We start from the raw sequence: 21,085 nt of genomic DNA on the forward strand, positions 1-21,085 counted from the left end.
CCCACCCATGCACCAGGCCTCTATCCTATATAGTAAAAGGGTAATATGCCTCCCAGCACCGGGATCAGCGGAGCCGCAAGGCCTCCCGGCACTGGGATCAATGTGACAGGGGGCAGCGCCCAAACCCCCTGATCACCCTGCGGCTCTGTGTGTGACAGGGGGCGGGGCCACAACCTCCCTATCCGCCCTGCTCTGTTCGTGACAGGAGAAGGCGCCCCAACCCCCTGATCAGCTCTGCTCTGTGCCTGATAGGGGGGAGCTCCCCAGCCCCCTGATCGCCCTGCGGCTCTGTGTGTGACAGGGTGCGGCGCCCCAATCCCCCCACCCCACAGGCCCTGCTCTGTGTGTGACAGGGTAGAGCCATAACCTCCCCATCAGCCCTGCCCTGAGTGTGACAGGGTGCAGTGCCCCAACTCCCCTATCGGCCCTACTCTGTGAGTGACTGGGGGGAGCTCCTCAACCCCCTGATCGACCCTGCTCTGTGCGTGACAGGGGGCAGTGCCCAAACCCCGACTGACCCTGCTCTGTGCCTGACAGGGGGTGGCGCCACAACCTCCCCATCGACCCTGCCTTGAGTGTAACAGGGGGCGGTGCCCCAATCCCCCAATCGGCCCTACCCTGAGCGTGACTGAGGGTGGCATCGCAACCTCCCAATCCGCCCTGCTCTGTGCATGACAGGGGGCAGCGCCCCAACTCCCCAATCGGCCCTGCTCTGAGCCCGACCAGGGGCTGCACCTAGGGATTGGGCCTGCCCTCTGCCACCCGGGAGCAGGCCTAAGCCAGCAGGTCATTATCTCTCAAGGGGTCCCAGACTGGGAGAAGGCACAGGCCAGGCTGAGGGACCCCCCCTCCCCCCCCCAGTGCACAAATTTCTGTGCACCGGGCCTCTAGTTATATATAAAAGCCTAAGCGACCATTTGACCATCTGACTGGTAGCTATGATGCACAATGACCACTAGGGGGCACACGCTCCAACTGGTAGCTATGATGCACACTGACCACCAGGGTGCAGATGCTCAACGCAGGAGCTGCAGAGCTGCGGTTACTTGGCAGCTGTGGTTCTTGGGTGATGCACCCAGAACCAGAGAGGAGGGAGCCCAATTCTGGGGTGCATCACCTGAGAACCGCCCTCTCGCAATCCAGGATCCCTCGGGGGATGTCCCAATCCCCACAGGTTTTGGCCCGATCCCCACAGGCCAGGTCGAGGGACCCCATCAGTGTATGAATCGTGCCTCTAGTTAAAATATAAGATCTTTTATGTACAATTATCTGCACTTCCCCAAGTAGAATGCATACCATATTTTGGGAAATGCAGACCTATGTAATGAATCAGTGAATTCTAGGTCATGTCCAAATCTATCCTAAAAGCAAACTGCCCTTTGACGTGGGTGGTTTATAATTCAGAAAGGACAGAGCAAAAGACCTGGCCTGTCATGGACCCACTATTATTCATATCAGCTACTCTCAGTGTCATCTCTAGTTGAACACTGGCCCATCCTACTTTTGCTATTTCTTCACCGATTGGAGTTTTAGCTACTCTAGCATAGAATATGTACTAAAACCTAATGATGCTTTAGTAACATTTGGAAACTTCAACTCCCTGTTTCCAGCAGATTTTATCCCCTTGACTTGGAATTTAAAGTTAGAATAACCTAGATTATTTCCTGCCTGAAAGAGACCACTGCTGAGGAATTGCAACCTTCACATGGTTCAGCACCACAGTGCCTGCCGGAGCCCCTGGCACAAGGTATACAGTCATCGCCTGAACCAATCAAGTTAGAGGTGCCTCTGGCTGAAACTGCTGCCACTAAGTGGATGTCAATGGCAACTGCACCACTCTCATCTGTCAACTAGGTGGTAAGTTTTGGCTCTAGCCTTCCCCCCATCTCCCCCACCCGCCACCCCCCACCACCACCCCCTGGAGGCAGCCTACTTGCTCCCTATTTCTCTGACACTCTGTGTTCCCCCTCCAAGTCCTCCTCTGGGTGAGTTAGCACTGGGGATGTTTGCATACCAAACACAGCTAATTGACATTCTGTCACAATCTGTTCAACAAATGGTAGGCTTTTGTGTGTGTGTGTGTGTGTGTGTGTGTGTGTGTGTGTGTGTGTGATACTGTGGTTGTATTTTTAGCCAGGTTGGGGAGGGAAGGAAATTTAGTCACTTTAGCAGGCAGAAAATGTATTGCCAGGTCTTTTTTGCCTGGCATTCTCCTAAGTGGCGGTGAGCACCTTTAACAGATGGAGCTCAGGATGTGCTCAGACCTGATTTCATCAGCATATATGCTGGGCAAGTTCTACGTGAGGATGAAGACTTCCTTTGTGCTTTTTTATGTTCTGCATTGTCACCATTTATTGTTAGTGCTCTCATCTCATTTCAAGGAAGCTTGCCTGGCTCAGCCGTGACAGACCCCTCTGTGGGAGTCACGTAGCAAAGACTGATGCTCCACCGGGAAAAAAGAAGGGGGCAGGCCTGGTCTAGCACTTTGTAATAAGCCCCGCCCCCCACCAGCAAAAGCACACCTTATTCTAACATTTAAGTCTCAGCATGTTCTTGATAATCAAGAAGAGAAACTAAAACAAACCCAGACAGACTAGCCATCCTCAATGACTGCCAACAATACCCAGAACTACCCATAATTCTTCAATCTTAAGGGCCTTGGACTTCTTGATAGGATGTCCAAATAGGATGCTATCTGTTATTACTGATACAGACTTTATCATTAAAATTAGACACTGCACTTCACTTCTCAGGAAACATTAATAAGCGCAACTACCACCCTGAAGAGTGTGTGGTTAGTGGATAGAACCTGGACTCTTGGATCAGAAGATAGGTAGGGTATCTATTTTCACAGAGCACCTATTATCTCCTGTTTTTCCCAGTTCAGATGGGCAAGGAGGCTAGGGAGACTCTTGTCAGAGTAAACTTAAATAACTTGGTCATTCTAACCAAGGCAGACATTTTCCTTTCTAGAAAATTACACGCCTACCCTGACCTATGGAAAAGTCTATTCCATTTCCTACTACCAAATATGGCACCCAACTGGATTTAGTCATTTCTCTGAGGAGGGACAAACAGAGTGAACCTTCACTAATCTAGTCAATTTAATTCCCCTTTAGTGGGAATTAAATTAAGATCTCAATAATACATGATGACAGTTCTGCTTTCTAGACTTATAGAGAAATTATGCCTCTAGCTCTAAATCCTAGTTATCTTTGACAGAGGAAATGAACAACTGACCAAGTAATAGAGCTGCCATGTTGTAGGGAGTAGGAGTCGAAAGAACAGATTGATGACTAGGTGATGGGATAAGTAAGGAATGGCCTGGAGACTTTTTGGTGTCAGACAGATGCTGAGCTGGGAGAAAGAGCTATTTGTTTTGGAAATTACCTGCGGAAGCTGATAATTATACTTCATGGAGTTACATGAGCCAGGGACACAGTAAACACTAAGTTTCATAGAATTTCGTAGTTTATTTTATTTTATTTTTTTTAAAATATATTTTATTGATTTTTTACAGAGAGAAAGGGAGAGGGATAGAGAGTTAGAAACATCGATGAGAGAGAAACATCGACCAGCCGCCTCCTGCACATCTCCTACTGGGGATGTGCCCGCAACCAACGTACGTGCCCTTGACCGGAATCGAACCTGGGACCTTTCAGTCCGCAGGCAGATGCTCTATCCACTGAGCCAAACCGGTGTGGCAGAATTTCGTAGTTTAATGTCATCTAGTCAAATTTCCCAAGAGATACCTGAAAGCCCCTTACAGACTCAATTTGCTAGAAAATGTTTCTGATTTTAAACATTTTGTTAAAGAAAAGCCAACAGAAATTTTAAAAGTAACCCCAATATGATATAGGTCTTACTACTTCATGACCCTGGGAAAGTTGCTTCATTTCTATGAGCCTGTGCTCAAAATATGACCTTGGGCAAGTCACTTCACCTCTCCCAATATTCATTTCCTTATCTATAAATAACAACCCCAGCTCTGTCATGTCTAATCCACAGGGTGGAGAACAGGCTAAAGAAGATAGAGATAGAAGTGTCTTGGTTACCATAGGCATGGTATACTTTTAAAACACAAAAAATGTTGCTATTAGCTTCTACATTCCCTCACCAGCCGTACAAGCATAGTAATGTTTCATCCCACTCCAGTCTACTAAGAGGTTTCTCCTTCTTGCTTGTAATTCTCTCCATAGAGCTACCCACAGACGGGTCTCTACAAGAGCATTCTCCAAAGCGGTCAGTTCTGTTTTTTCACACACACACACACACACACACACACACACACACACAAAACAAGGAATAGGTTTGTGCTGGTCACAGCGTCTGCTGGGGGAGCAGCCAGTGTACAGTGAGGCTTTCAGTGGGAACAGCTGCAGGCCTCTTGCTTTTCCCTACATCCTCAAATACCAGGCAGGGCCACTTGTCCATAGGCCTCTGTCAGCGTGGGTGGACCCAAGGACCACGGTGGCAGCAAACCACACAGGATCCTCATAGTTTTCAGTTTTGGTCACAGTAGAACCTCATAATGGCAAAGATTGTTGTTCATGCTAACGGGCCTTTAGCAAGTGTTTATTATGAGTCAGGCACTGTGCTTCCAACTGGGGTAAGAGATGAGTCAGACTGCTGCCTGCCCTTGAGACCTCACAGTTCAGTGGGAGAAACAGACTCGTGTGTCATACACAGGATGCGTTATGACCAAAGTCTGCAGTGTTTGGGCACAGCTGATGGATCACTGAAGTCTGTTTGAGGGTTCAGGATAGGCTTCTCAGGAGAGGAAATTTAAATGGAACCTTAATGGGCATAGAAATTCCCAGGGGAAATAAAGTGTGTATGTGAGGGGGGTGGCATTTCAGACAGGGGGAACTGTAAATGCAAAGGCTCAGAGATGTGAATGGGCACCTCAGTTCTGAGTAATGGACAGGCTGGAGCATGTGCTACATATCAGGGTGGAAAGACCTGAAACCAGAAAGGTAGTTGGGGGCCCAAGACCAGGCCTTTATGATGTCATGGCAGCCACTGAAGGGCTGTAAGGAAGAGGTCATGGTCAGGCAAGGTTCTTAGAGCATTTAGGTGGCAGTGTGGGGTCTGTGTGGGAAAGGAGGGAAGATAAATTAACTGAAGTATTGACTAAAGGGACAGATTCTAGAGAGATTTAGAAGGTAGAACTGATAGGTCTTATTATGAGAAATTCTAAGAGCTTCTGGCACAGGAAATTAAAAGAGAAAGAGGCAGACTGAAAATTTAGTGAGGGCCCATAGGTAAGATGACAAGATATCTTAAATCAAGCAAATCAGACCTTGAGTTCAACTTCTTGACTGCCTGGCCAAGATGGCCTATGCAATGTATGTGGACAGGAGGTCAAAAGCTTTTATTTCTATAGTTACAAAGATGAATTCAGCCAGTGTGGCCGGCTGGGCCAGTGCTCCCCTATCCTTCCCCGCTGCCCTACATCTTAGCCCCAAAGTTAATTGCTTTATCAAGGAGGATGCCTTCCCCAGACAGAAAAAGGACCACATTGTGGTTAATGATTGATAAATAGCTGTGCTGGGATCTCCATACTAAGTGCTCTCTAGATCCAAACATTATCACTAAGAACTGCAGAGCTCAGAATGCTCTGTTGCCAACAGCGTATAATTACAAACCCACCATGGGGCGAATTCTCAGAATTGGGTGTTTGAGCTGGGCCTTGAAGGAAAGCAAAGGAAAAATAAGTACACTAAAATGATAACCTGCCTGGTTTGTCCTTTTCTAGAAATACATCTAGAATGCTCTAGAGCAGAACTGTCCAATAGAGCTTTCTTCAGTGATACAAATGTTCTATCCAATATGGTAGCCATTAGTCACATGTGGCTATTGAATACTTGAAATGTGGCTATGTGACTGAGGCACTGATGTTTTTACTTATTTTTTATTAAATTTAATTAGCTACCTGTAGCTAGTGGATACCATATTGGACAGCACAGCTCTGGAGCCCACTGAGCATGCCCAGATTCTGTTCCACATGCTCATTCTTTGCTTCATTCTCCTTGTGACCCTTGCCTGTCTCTGTCTTGCCTACTCCCTCGAGTTTGATGTACTAATTGGCTAGCTTCCAACACTGCTTCTGTTTCCTAGTTATTGATTTCCTCTCTCATCACAGCAGAACTCTGGCCTATCTTCCAAATGACTCATACTTTAATGCCTCCCAACCTGTGCTGGTGTGTGGGCCTGGATAAGGTAGCTTCACAGAATTCTGTCCTGCCACATTTGGCCCTTGACTAAGTCTTATTCACTTTCTCCTTTCCTTTCCTCATTGTTTGTTTTCCAGGCCACTTTAACCAGCCAGTTAGTAACCTGGAATATTTATTAACCTTTTTCCTCCCTGACAACTTGAGTTAGAGGAACTGTTGAGGTGGAGGTATGTGTATTGAGGATGGGGAGGGAGGGTTTTAACTGGTTGAATGAATACTTTGATTTGAGGTCTCTGGTAGTAAGTGAAGGGCTCCATCCTGAGGCCTTTTCTGCCAGATGTTTTAAACTTTGGTTCATATAAAGATAGCAATATTGATAAATTGGTACATTTGTAGATGGGAAGGATTAGTTCAGGATACAAAGAGGCTCTTGACAGGCCAAAGCATTGAGACAAATTTAACATGATGAAATGTAATGACGACAAATCTCAGACAGATTTAGGTGAAAATGGCCAATTGCCTGAGTATCAATGTATGCTTTAGAAGACTTGGGTATGTAGCTGATTATGAATCAGTGCTGGATAACAAGGTTATTTACTCTTGGAAAGCACTAATAGAATTGTGTCCAACAAGAGCATCCATATGCAAGAGAGACCTGCTCATTTCCACATTGATCAGACTGCACCTGGATCATGGTTTCAGGTTTTGAGCAGCTCACTTTAAAAAGGGGAGAGACATTGACAAACTGAGTTGACCACAGAGGTTAAGGGACTGGTAGCCTGTCTTATAAAGACCTGAGAGAGCAGGTCTATGGGGACTGGGTCCCTTTCCTCAGTCTCTGAAGGGCAGTCACAGAGCAGAGAGCAGACATCTCCAGAGGGCAGAGCAACAACAAACAAGTGAAAATTTGAGCAGATTTCAGCTCAGTATGAAGAAAATGTTTCCAACTGCCAGAACTCTGATTTGGGGCGGTTTAAGCTGCAGAGTGAGAATTTAGTAGAGACCCTGGAGGAACAACGTTAAACATGCCCCAAAGCCAGTCTGCTCAAATATTGATTGTCTCCACAGTGATGGATAGTTCATTCAAAATGTGTAGGCTTTATACTTGCTCACTCCAGTTAGTTTACAGGTTCTATATTAAGTGTCAGACTCTCCTCATTCTAGCTCAGCATTCTAATTAAGTAACCTTGGCTCTTTCCATGTGGGAAACAGGTTTCAAGCACAGAACCTCTAGCACCAAGCAGAATGGCAACATAATTTTAGCTCCTGAGCAAAATGGGTTTCATAACAGCACCAGTACAGCGTGCACATTAACATTTGAATATGCTGGATGATAAGTGTGCTAATTTCTCTGAGAAGAATACTTGAGGAATAAAATAAGCTGGGATCATTAGAGGAGAAAGGGGCTAGCAATTTATGGCACTGCTGCTGCTTGGTGCTCAAAAGTACATGATGTCTCTCATCACAGGTAAAAGATAATTACCGTGATTATAAATGTAATGATAGTGGCAGAAAGTGATCAGAATTTTATTGGAAATAAGTTTATGGTACAGTTGTGTGTTTTTTAAGCCACATTCAGATTTATCACTAATAAATTAAAATGTGACCCCATTTGGCTGTTTGGTTCCTTTGAGCAGTCTAAATGTGAAGCCATTACTATATTCTGATCTCAACTTTGCAGAAAGCGGCTGACAGAGTTTTCCTGGGAGATGAGAAACTGAGATGGGGAGGCCTCATGTTGGACATAGGGACATGATCATCCCCTTGTGCTGGAGTCGTCGTTGAAAGGGGGCTGGCGCCCCACGCCTTGACCAGCAGTTTCTGAGTCTGGTTTGCAGACCTCTCAGGGATCCTGGTACTCTTTCCAGAGGTCCAGAAAATCAAAATTATTTTCATGTCATTTGACTTTTTTTTTTTGAGGGTATGCTTTTGTTTTGTTTTGTGTGGTTTTTTTTTTTTTTGGTTTTTTTTAATCCTCACCCAAGGTATTTTTCTATTGATTTTTACAGAGAGTAGAAGAGAAAGGAAAGAGAGAGAAATATCAATGGAGAGAAATGCATCGATTGGTTGCCTCCTGCACATGCAGCGACCAGGGCCTGGGCCCGGGAAGAGCCTGCAACCGAGATACATGCCCTTGACCCGGAATCAAACCTGGGACCCTTCGGTCCGCAGGTCAATGCTCTATCCACTGAATCAAACCAGCTAGGGCTCATTTGACTTTTTAACGGTATTGAAAGGCTATATATATATTACATGAGTTAATTTATATGAAATGTCCAGATCAGGCAAATCTACAGAGACGGAAAGCAGATACACAGTTGTCAGGGACGAGGGGAGGCCAGCTGGGGAAGTGATCATGTTCTGGAACTAGGTAGTGGTGGTGGTGTTTGCACAACACTGTGAATGTACTAAATGCCACTGAACTGTATACTTTAAAGTGGCTTAAATGGTGAATTTTATGTTATATTAATTTTACCACAATAAAAAAATTTAAAAAGTAAAGGTTGCACATTGTGCTGTATGAGAGGCTCTTCCCATCCAGACTTTAAGTTGCTTGGGAGTTTTCCTGGAAGTTCTCTTTGCCAGGTCTCTCAATAACTACATTCTTCAAATAATGAAACATTTTTCTTATTCTGCTAACATTCTAGGTTATGGGGCGGGGGGGGGGGGGGGGGACATGCAACTCTCCATCACAGATTCTGTTTCCAGGGAACCCAATCTCTTACAGTACTTTGGTCGCATTCCTTGTATCATATTCCTGATATAAGATCTTGGCACGTTGTAACTGCAGTTAAATATCACTTTTTGTTCATGTGTCTGTCTCTCCTAAGAGGTGACTCTTAAGGATAGGAGTATTTTCTTATTTTTCTTAAAGCCCAGTACACACACACACACACACGAATCCAAATATGGTGCTAATTAATAACTTTGTGTTAAGTACTTTTAAAAAGGCATTCCAACTTTATATACATTTTATAGATGCTTAAACTGAGGAAACAAAAACTTTAGGCCGTGAAAAGATGTTAAACAGCAAAACCATATGATAGCATCTGGTATCAAAATATGGCACATGGTTGGTGGCCAATAAATGCCTGTTTCTTCTGAAAAAAGGAAAAATAATAATCTTAACATTCTTATGACTTGTTAAATGTTTCCATCTCTTTTTTAGACCTCATAGAGTGTCAGAGCTGGTTATCTCCTCATGTGAGCTAGAGATTGGGCAGGGGAGCTCCAAGGTGCTCCTGTGAAAGAAATATGAACGTGGAGCTTAAGGGCAGAGATCAGGAGTAGGGAAAGAAGTCTCCCAGATGCATAAGAGCAAATAAGTTAATCAAGAGAGAAAGGGTGGCATAAGATGATTATTCAACCAGCCATTAGGAATCCCCTGCCCAGAATAAAGGCCAGAGAAAGGCAGGAGGCCTGGGTGCTAGGTTAGTCAGAGCACAGTACAGATGCCCTGGAGCATGCATTCTCAACAGGAGTACGGCAAGCTTCAAGTCAAAGGGCACTTTGAAGCTTCCCACAAAAACCAGCTGTGGTCTCTTGTCCTATCCCACCTAGAGGAATCTCCCCAAAGGCAACTACTACCAACTCTTTTGGTAATTTCTTCTGATGTTTACCTGCATATTTTTATAAAAACCTGCTTCTGATGCTATTTCTTGATTTTCTCCACTTTAGACAGTATCTACTGACATCCTACTATTAGATTAGAATTTAGTTCTCTGCTACCACTCCTAAAAGCCTAGTGGGCACTAATAAAGGGAAACCAAATGATCCATCTAAAAGGAAGGCAGCTGCCACTCAGCAGGTTATTGCCAAAAAATACAGCTCCTTGTTGGCAGAATGTGTCAAGGTATGTTCATTTGCAAGTCACTACAACTGAAAAACTGACCTATCAGTGAAGCTCACACTAAAAGTCCAGGGCAACTCAAGCTTCAAGGTTGGTTTGATTCAGCAGGACTCAGCTGCTGGGAATATTCTTGCTCTCAGCCTCAGGAAACACTTGGTTTACACCTGCTCCCAGAGTGAAGCAGGAAGTCAGTGACTGGCTAACGTGAGAATACAAATGCCTGCCCCCCTTATTTCAATTTGGGACAACTCTGAAGGGCATGCCCATTCTTAAGGTCCTCATGGGATCAGCTGAGGCCTTGGTTGTAACTACTAAATTGTAATTATTGTGGTGGTCAGCTTCTTCCATGCTCACCCTGTCTTCTTCACGTTGCCATAGGTAGATAACCAGAGAGCATTCCCCAATAAACATCTGCATGCAACTCTCCATCACAGATTCTGTTTCCTAGAACCAAGAGTGGGGGCGGGGGGGAGCACGGTAATCAGTCTTTCCCAATGCACACAGGTTGAGTCAGGGAGGATGGGGATGGTACAAAACTTTTAATCCTTATTTTTTAAAAAAAGGAGAAGAATCGTATTGGGGAGGCAACTACACAGATCTTTTGATCTTTTAAGAGAAGCCAGAAACCGTTTACTATGTAAAAAGTCTCATGATGTTTTAATGTTGGAAAATAACTGAGATATTTTTAAATGCTATAAAGAGCCAACAAGACATGGTCCAATACCCACATTTCAGCAGTTTGCAAACTTGGCCAGAGAGAATACAGGTGTGTTTTGTAGCTCAGAGAGCAAAGCTAGGACTCTAGTTATATGAAGTCAACATGTCAGTTCAACCTAAGGAAGTTTCCTAATGATTTGAGCAATATGGAAATGGAACAAAGCCCTTCAGGGAAAGGTGAGTTCCTTGGCACCAAAGTTCATGTTTGAGTCTGTTAGAATTTGAGCTATATGATCTTTGAGACCCAGGTTTTGGGTTCCTTCCTGGGTTGGGGCTCTATGAGAGGCAACAGATTAATGTTTCTCTCTCCCTCTCTCTCTCTCTCTCTCCCTCCCTCACTCCCTCCTTCCCTCCCTCCCTCACTCCTTCCTTCCCTCCCTCCCTCCCTCCCTCCCTCCCTCCCTCCCTCCATCCCTCCTTTCTTCCCTAAGATCAATAAAAATAAAAAAGAACAAGAAAGAGAACTTGGAAATGAAAATATTATAACTGGAATGAAACAAATTTGATGCCATAGCCAGTTTTGCTCAGTGGATAGTGTTGGCCTGCAGACTGAAGGATCCCAGGTTGGAACCTGCAACCAAGGTATGTGCCCTCGACCGGAATCAAACCCGGGACCCTTCAGTCTCCAGGCTGATGCTCTATCTACTGAGCCAAACTGGCTAGGCCAGTTGTCGACAAACTGCAGCTCACGAGCCACATGTGGCTCTTCCACAAAATACCGACTTCTGCGCATGGGCCATGAAGTTTCAATCGCACTGTATGTGAGTGTCCACATGTGGTACTTTGTGGAAGAGCCACACTCAAGGGGCCAAAGAGCCGCATGTGGCTCGCGAGCCGCAGTTTGCCGACCATTGGGCTGGGCTAGCATAATCATTATTAACATGTTTTTATTGATTTCAGAGAGAGGGAGAGGCAGCCATAGAAACTTAGATCAATCTATTGCCTCCTGCATGCCCCCTACTGGGGATTAAGCCCACAACTGGGGCATGTGCCCTGACAAGGAATCGAATTGGCAATCTCTTGGTTCATGGGACAATGCTTAACCAACTGAGCCACACCAGCTGGGCCAGCATTATATGTATATACTAGGGGCCCAGTGCACGAATTTGTGCACCTTAAAAGGAACTGTGGGCCGCAAGGTTGCGGTGGGCACAGGGGCAGGTCTTGGCCCATCCTCTGTGCCCTCACCCGGCACCTCCCACTGAGGCCCCTGGTCCCATGTCTGCCAGCAGCCCCACTCCCACCACTCCCACTTGCTGATGGTGCCGACCCCACTCGCACCCGCTGACTGCACTGAGCGATTGGGGCCTGCGCCAGCAGCAGGTGCAAGTGGGACCAGCACCATCAGTGGGTCTGAGTGGCAACTGCTGCCCTGATCGCCCCTCAGGAGCAGGGGAAGGTGGAGAAGCCCTCAGGGGCAACAGGGGCAGCAGTGATCGGGACCAGTGCCAGGCGCCAGCAGCGGGTGCAAGCAGTGGCTCTGGCGCCAGCTGCAGGTGCAAGGGGGGCCAGCGCTGGCAGTGGGTGCGAGCAGCAGCTGCTGACCCCAATCACCTCTCAGGAGCAGGGGGAGGTGGAGAAGCCCTGAGGGGTGATCGGGGCCTGTAGCCGGTGCTTGCACCCGCTGACAGTGCCAAGTGATCTGGGCCGGCGCTGGGCGCCAGCAGCAGGTGTGAGCACCCAGCGGGACCACGGCACATGGGAGCAAAGAATTTCCAGTAACCACCAGAGGCTCACCCCACTCATCTGCTCCACCATCCTGCCGTGGCTGATGCCCACCATGTTCTGCGCTCTGCCGCCTGCTGCTGACGCCTGCCAAGTTCTGCACACACACCCTGGTGGTCAGTGCATATCATAGCAACTGGTTGTTCAGTTGTTCTACCATTCGGTCTATTTGCATATTAGGGTTTTATATATATAGATATGTTTTTTTAATCCTCACCCGAGAATATTTTTCCATTGATTTTTAGAGAGAGTGGAACAGAGAGGGAAAGACCGAGAGAAACATCAATGTGAAAGAAACACATTGATTGTTGCCTACTGCACACACTGACTAGGGCCCGGGCCAGGGAGGAGCCTGCAACAAGGTACATGCCCTTGAGTGGAATCAAACTCAGGACCCTTTGGTCCTCAGGCTGACACTATCCACTGAGCCAAACCAGCCAGGGCTAGCATAATATTTTTAAGGTGCATCCAGGCTGTAGCATGTATCAGTACCTCATTCCTTCTTATGGTTGAAAAAATTCCATTGTATGGATATACCACATTTTGTTTATCCATTTATCAATTTATAGACATTTTAGTTGTTTCCAACTTATGGCTATTATGAATAACACTGCTATAAACATATGTGAACAAATTTTGCATGAACATATATTTTCACTCTCTTGAGTTTATACGTTGGAGTGAAATTGCTGGATCTATGTTTAACTTTTTGAGGAATTGCCAAACTGTTTTCTGCAGCAGCTTCACCATTTTACATTCCCACCAGCAATGCACAAGGATTCCACATCCTCACCAACACTTGTCCATTTTTAAGATAGCCACCTAGTGGGTGTGAAGTAGTATCTCATGGCGGTTTTGATTTGTATTTCCCTAATGCCTGATAATGTTTAGCTTCTTTTCATGGGCTTATTGATCATTTGTATATCCTCTTTGGAGAAATGTCTATTCAAATTCTTTGCCCATTTTTAATTGGGTTGTCTCTTTGTTGTCGCGTTCTAATATTTCTTTTATATTCTGAATACAAGTCCCTTAGTAGAAACATGATTTGCAAATATTTTCTCCCATTCCATGCATGCATTGTCTTTTACTTTATTTTTTTAAAAAAATATATATGTATATTTAATCCTCATCCTAGGATGTTTTTATTGATTTTAGAGAGAGAGGAAGGGAGAGAAACATCAATGTGAGAGAGAAATATCAATCGGTTTCCTCTAGTACCTGCCTGGACTAGGGATTTAACCTGCAACCTAGGTATGTGCCCTGACCAGGAATTAAACCCGCAATCTTTTGGTGTATGGGATGACACTCAAGCTAACTGAACTACCTGGCCAGGGCTGTCTTTTACTTTCTTGATGGTTTCAATGGAAGCACAAACGTTTCCAATTTTGCTTAAGTCCAATTTATCTCTTTTTCCCCCCTCTGGTATGTTAATGCTTTTGGTGTTATATGTAATCCAAGGTCATGAAGATTTATCTTGTTTTCTTCCAAGTCAGTTTTAGGTCTTATATTTAAGTCTTCGATCCATTTTTAATTTATTTTAGAGAGAGGAAGAGAGAGAGAGAAACATCGATAGGCTGCCTACTATATGCACCCCAACTAAGGACTGAACCCACAACCTGGGTATGTGCCTTGATGGGGCATTGAACCCGCCATCTTTTGGTGTATAGGACAACGCTCCAACCGAGCCACACTGCCAAGGGTATCTATGGCCCATTTTGAATTAATTTTTGTATATGGTGTGAGGTAGGTATTCAACATCTTTCTTTTGCATGTGTATATATAATAGTCCCAGTCCATATGTTTAGAAAAGACTGTTCTTTTCACATTGAATTATCTTGTCACACAGGTTTTGCCTTTGTCACTAGTTGAAAAATGATTGACAAAAAATTTTTTAAAGGTAATACCTAGTTTAGGCAATGGTGAGGGAAGTCTTAATCACTGTTCATGGGAGTGCAAAAGTAGTACAGCCACTGAAGTGAAATTTGCTATGCATATCCAAATCTGAAATACATACACATGCTTGGATTCAGAAATTATACTTCTAGGAATTTATTTCAAGGAGCTAATTACACAAAGATGTTATGTATAATGGTGAACAACTGGAAGAAACCTAAATGTCAATCAGTAGTAGACCAGGTAAATAAATTATGCTACATCCATACAGTGAAATATGACACAGACTTTAAAAATGATGAAATTATAAAAAATAATAAAATATAAAAAATAAAAATAAATTATGAACTAGACATATTTATTGACTTGGAGGAAACTCTATGATTTACTGAGAAGTAAAAAATAAAAGCATGTTACAAGTGCTTACAGCTCTTTCTGAATTTGCCTAGTATGTCTTCTGGTTTTATACCAAAAGGTCCTCCCTAAAAAAAAAAAAAAGCACCTTACAAAGCACCACTTATGCATTCATATAATATACTAGGGGCCCAGTGCACAAATTCATGCACCTTAAAAGGAACTGTGGGCCGCAAGGCTGAGGTGGGCACAGGAGCGGGTCTTGGCCCATCCTCCGTGCCCCCGCCCGGCCCCTCCCACCGTGGCCCCTGGTCCCCTCTGCCGACAGCCCTACTCCCGCCACTGACGCCACCATGCCGGCACCACTCACACCTGCTTACTGTGCAGAGTAATTGGGGCCAGCACCAGCAACGGGTGCGAGTGGCGGCTGCTGCTCCGATCGCCCCTCAGGAGCAGGGGAACGTGGAGAAGCCCTCAGGGGTGATTGGGGCCAGAAGCTGCCGCACTGGCCCCACTTGCACCCCCTGCTGGAGCTGGCCCCAATCACTCCGCACTGTCAGTGGATGCGAGCAGGGCTGGTGCTGGGCGCCGGCAGTGAGTGTGAGCAACGGCTCCAGTGCCGGCTGCGGGTGTGAGCAGGGCCAGCGCCAGCAGCAGGTGTGAGCACCGGGTGGGACCACGGCACATCAGAGCAAAAAAATTTCAGTAACCAGAGGCTTGCCTGGATGACAGTGACCAGCACCCCGCCTTGGTCTGGCGTCCCCGCTCACCTACTCCACCATCCCGCTGTGGCCGACACCTGCCATGTTCCGCACGCGCACCCTGGTGGTCAGCGCACGTCATAGTGACCGGTTGTTCGGTTGTTCTGCCGTTCGGTCTATTTGCATATTAGGGTTTTAGATAGATAGATATTTACATATGCATATACATTCATGGAGAAAATATTCACAAAAATATTAACAGTGGTTGCCAGTAGGTAATGGGATTTAGACTGGTTTTTATTTTCTTCTTTATACTTTTTTTGCATTGCATGAATTTGCTACATGAATATGCATTGTCTTTATATTCAGAAAAAGAAAAGCTATTTTCATTTTGTAAGAGCATATCAAGGAATATATATTGTACAGGACAATTCAAATGGCATGGAACTATGTTCATAATATATTGTCAAATGAAAAAAGCAAGTTACAGTATCATCCTGTTTTAAAAAATTTAATGTAATATATACAGTATTTCCTAGGTACTATGATAGTTTATTTTTTTACTACCTACTATTTCTGAAGTAAAGATGTCTTATAATCACTATGAATATTTAATGTAGTGGGTTTCCCCCTTGCTGCCTCCCTGAAAAGCTGTTATTAATGAGATGATGCTTCTGGCAATCTGAGACTTGAGAAAGTGCCATATGTGTATAGAGAAAAGACTGGAGGAAAAGACACCAAAACGTGATCAGTGTGTGCTTAGTCCTGAATTGAGATTTTTATTTTCTTCTCTTTGTTAAGCATAGTTTCCAAGTTTTCTATAGTATATACATAGACAGACATAAAAAGAAATCTGGCTGCCCTGCTTTCCTTCTTTATTATTATTTTTTCTTTTCTTTAAAGATCTAATTGGCTTTAATAGATGATTCATGAATTGGACAGCACTTCATCTAGCAACTAGAAATGTGCTCCTGCCCTGCTTTTCAAGAAGTAGAGTGTGGGGGGAAAAATAAGTAAGAGTGTGAGCGTATTTGGGACGTTTGGCCTTTACCAAAATGAGACTAGAAAATTAGCGAGCACACACACTTCCTCAGGAGTGTCAGAGTCTAAGTGAGGGAGGACTACCTTGCATGGCCACCAAGGGGCCTCTGGCCTGGCCGGAGCTGGCGAAGCAAGCTTGAGAACAGCCGGGGAAGTTCAGTCAGCAGGAGGACTCTTGGTAGTTCTGTGTGGACAAGGAAATCCCTGTGAGGGAGGAGAGTCCAGATGGTGGGGATCGTGGCTAATTATGGAGGAGCAGCATATCCAACACTGTGGGACCACTCAGACATTTTTCCGTCTAGCTCAGGAGCACATTCCCAGTTCATGATGAGCGACCAAGGATTGCATGAAACAGAAAATTAGTTCACCCCTTTTGAGAAGCAAAACTTACATTGGTTTGGAGTGAGGCCTTTCCTCAGTCAAAGGGGCAGGGCAAGTACAGGAAACGAAGGACATAGAGCAGAGGTGGAGGACTGATGGCCACAGCAGGACTTCTACAGCTCCTGAGAAGACCAGCAAGCTCTGGCCTCGACTTAGGGTAAGGAGGGACTGGGCTTGCAGTGACTGTCAGGGCACAGAGGAGGGTGCCAGGCACTGTGCCTGGCAGGAGCTTCACCCACATGATCATGTGTAATCCTCACAAGCCTCATTAGAATCCTTCTCTAAAAGGGAAAAATAGCCTGGCCACGGTTGCTCAGTGGTTGAGCGTGAACCTATGAACCAGGAGGTCACCACTGCATTTTTAGTCAGGGCACATGCCTGGGGTTTCCGGCTCAATTCCCAGTGTGGGGCACGCAGGAGGCCGCCGATCAATGATTCTCTCTCATCACTGATGCGTCTATCTCTCTCCCCCTCTCACTTCCTCTCTGAAATCAATAAAAATATATTTATAAAAAATAAAAGGGAAAAACATTCAGCAAAGTTAATACTCGTACTTATCGTATTAACTCACTGTTTTTTGTAATGGGAGGTGGGAAAAACAAGTCTCAAAAAAATCTTCAATCTGATCTTAATGTTGTATTTTCAAAACTATATGCAATATAGAAAAAAAGCTGCAAGGATATACACCTTAATGGTGGGTGTATCTCAATGGTAGGAATTTAATTTTTAAATTTTATTTTCTGTGTGTGTTTTTTTCTCCCCTGAATCCCGACAATGCGCATGTAAATCTTCTTGAAGCAAAGAAAACAAAAAGGTTTTACAGAAGCGGTTGTGAGGACTAGTGGATCAAAGTAATGAGAATGAGTTACAGTGAGACCTTAATGATAGAAAAATCCAGATTCTCACTAGCTATGTGAGTTCCACTTGGCTTCTCCAAGTCTGTTTCCTAAACAATAAAAGGGGATTATAGTCTTGTCCCAGTGAGCTGTTGCCAGGATTAACTGAAATGCAATATACATGAAAGTCCCAAGCACAGTACTTGGCATAAAGAGGGTGCTTAATAAATATTAAACCCGACTCTTGATAGTCACAGCTCTTCCTTGCTGCCCCAGGACGGCTAGCACCTACAGCTGTCTCAGAGAACAGAAAGGAATCTGGTTCCCTTGTCAAGGGCCCTTTACTGGACCTGCGGCTGCCTACACACCTGACACTCTCCACTCCTCTGTTTTTACCATCTAGAGACTTCTAAGTTCTCATTCTTACCCAATTTTCATCCATTTGCCTCTCCCTCTCCCTTTGTCTCAACAATCTCAGCTGCCTAGACAGTATTCTTGAGTACATGCAACATAATTTTCAACATAACACGTATTTGCAGAGCACCTATGTAGGGCGCGGCTATAGGGTTAAGCCTTGGAATGACCTGTTGGCAAAGCCAAAAACAAGTCCCAGTTTAGAGGGCACAGTCCTCTTAGCACAATTAGGCCTGACTTTATGACACTCCCTAGATCAGGGGTGGGCAAACTTTTTGACTCGAGGGCCACAATGGGTTCTTAAACTGGACCGGAGGGCCGGAACAAAAGCATGGATGGAGTGTTTGTGTGAACTAATATAAATTCAAGGTAAACATCATTACATAAAAGGGTACGGTGTTTTTTGTTTTTTTTTTAGTTTTATTCATTTCAAACGGGACGGATCCGGCCAGCGGGCCGTAGTTTGCCCATGGCTGCCCTAGATCCTTCCTAGGTAGCTAATGGGCTGTGGGAGGTGCAGCAAGTGCTGCCAAAACAAGTGAAACTCACAAGAACACTGTAACTATGGTGACCACTACCTTGTTTACCTCTGGCTATAAAATAAAGGCTCAACTTGCCTCTGGGTCTCTCTCTGTGGCCTCAGCCAGGCACAGGAAGATCCACCTAGCCCAGCCGTGGGCAAACTACTGCCAGCGGGCTGGATCCGGCCCGTTTGAAATGAATAAAACTAAAAAAAAAAAGACCCTACCCTTTTATGTAATGATGTTTACTTTGAATTTATATTAGTTCACACAAACACTCCATCCATGCTTTTGTTCCAGCCCTCCGGTCTAGTTCAAGAACCCACTGTGGCCCTCGAGTCAAAAAGTTTGCCCAGACCTGACAGTGATGGCGAACCTTTTGAGCTCAGCGTGTCAGCATTTTGAAAAACCCTAACTTAACTCTGGTGCCGTGTCACATATAGAAATTTTTTGATATTTGCAACCATAGTAAAACAAAGACTTATATTTTTGATATTTATTTTATATATTTAAATGCCATTTAACAAAGAAAAATCAACCAAAAAAATGAGTTCGTGTGTCACCTCTGACATGTGTGTCATAGGTTCACCATCACTGACCTAGACCCAGTTATTCTGTCTGTCATTTCTTCATCCTTTCGCCGCCCTCAGGCTTTCGAACCCTTGGCTGAGCTGGCTCGGCACATGTGGCGCCCAACACTGGGCCTGAGTTCGGGGAAACTACAGTTGTCAGGTGAAAGGATGCTCCAGTGAAGCATGCGCAGAAAACAAGAAGGAAGGTGAGGAGCGAAGTTCAGTGATATAACTAGGTGTAAAACATGGGAAATTCAGGTTCGCAGGAAAAGAATTTATATGTATCCATACTTAAGGCCACGCTCCAAGCACAGGGCTGTTCTGTGAGGTATGAACAGCTTTCGAGTTGTTGGGTTTTGTGAAATCTGCCCATGGTTTTCTGAGGAAGGAAAGGTAAATGCAGAGGCATGGGAGAAGGTAGGAAAACAACTAAGGTCCAGGGAAAATTCCTGCCTACTTTACCCCACTGCAGCCTTTCCAGCCAGCTCAGTAAACCTTTATCATGCCACCCTGGGAAGCCCAGGATTGGCAAGTTCTTCCTGGGGTGATAGATCAGGACTCAAGTAATAGCGGAAAGCGCCAATCCTACTCTTAAAATGAATATAAGAAAGCATTTGGGGTTTTTCTTTTTAATGCCTGTTTTGGATTGAGTAAATGGATTTTACTTAGTTTTAACACATCAAAGTTCTTGACACAAAAAGAAAAACTAACAGTTTGACTCAAAGTTAAGGTTTTATTTTGAAGTGCTAAGGCTCAAAAGTAGAACCAATTCACAATAAAAATGTAAAGCTGCATAATTTGCAACTTTTTAAGTTAAAGTAGGAAGTCGTAAATACAGAGGAACATGTATGTTTATATGTATCTAGGAAGCCAGAGCTATTTCTTTAGGTTCCATCATACCATGTTTAGTAGCCTATTCTTTTAATGCAGTGATGGAGAACCTATGACATGCGTGTCAGAGGTGACACGCAAACTCATTTTTTTGGTTGATTTTTCTTTGTTAAATGGCATTTAACTATATAAAATAAATATCAAAAATATAAGTCTTTGTTTTTCTATGGTTGCAAATATCAAAAAATTTCTGTATGTGACACGGCACCAGAGTTAAGGTTTTTCAAAATGCTGACATGCCGAGCTCAAAAGGTTCGCCATCACTGTTCTAATGAGTTCTTACCCCATTTAGCCGAGTTAAAATAAGCTGTCTTATTGAGGCTTCATGTGATATCTTCTGATTTAACATTTTGGAATACCTGACAGCATTATCAGGGATGAGGAGGAATGCAATAGCAAGCTCTAAAATGTATACCCTTTTACAAATGGTCAGAATTCCATCAATATAAACCTTTTTTATAAAAACAAAAAAAGGGGGGAGAAGAATGTTCTATATTTTACAATGCAGAGATTTGTACAACCTATGTTCTAAAGATGGCCCAGGCCTCCTACTCCCTATTTATATCATCCAGAAATATCCATATGAGCTCACAGTCCAGTTGAAATTTTAGAACCTTCAACAACTCCCATGTGTTGCCTAACTGCTATAACAGGTACACACACCATGCTATGGAATGTCAGAGGGCAGATTGAGCAATGGATGCACATGTGTATAGGAGAGGATGGTTAGTTTTTTAAAAGTAATGATTTCTTCCTATGTTGTACACTAGCTTCATATACCGTCTTTTCAAAAGAGAAAGGGTGCCATTTTGCTAAACTGATTTCACAGCCAGTTAGACCAACGCCTGAATTGGGCTATTTCCTCTCATCTTCAGATGTATTAAAATTTGTTCCCAGCAACAAATTTGTGGAAAGTTCGGTCATCTGATGGTTTGACCAATGACCTGATGGTGCTGAGGCACTGGAGAGGAGAGCAGGTCCAAGGAGTTACAAATGAGAGTGTTCCCCTCAGA

General features: G+C 44.5%; 1 protein-coding gene across 1 annotated transcript in view; it reads right to left on the reverse strand.

Moving 5' to 3' along the window:
* The window catches only part of HEMGN (hemogen), a 44,526-nt gene that overhangs the window by 21,213 nt on the left and 2,228 nt on the right, over positions 1–21,085 (reverse strand). The window contains exon 2 of the mRNA XM_081102986.1: positions 16,542–16,641. Within this exon, the coding sequence (XP_080959112.1) occupies positions 16,542–16,548 (7 nt within the window). The 5' untranslated portion in view covers positions 16,549–16,641. The remainder of the gene's footprint in view (positions 1–16,541; positions 16,642–21,085) is intronic.

Source organism: Myotis nattereri, assembly GCF_964212035.1.
Source record: "Myotis nattereri genome assembly, chromosome: 12".
Classification (NCBI taxonomy): Eukaryota; Metazoa; Chordata; class Mammalia; order Chiroptera; family Vespertilionidae; genus Myotis; species Myotis nattereri.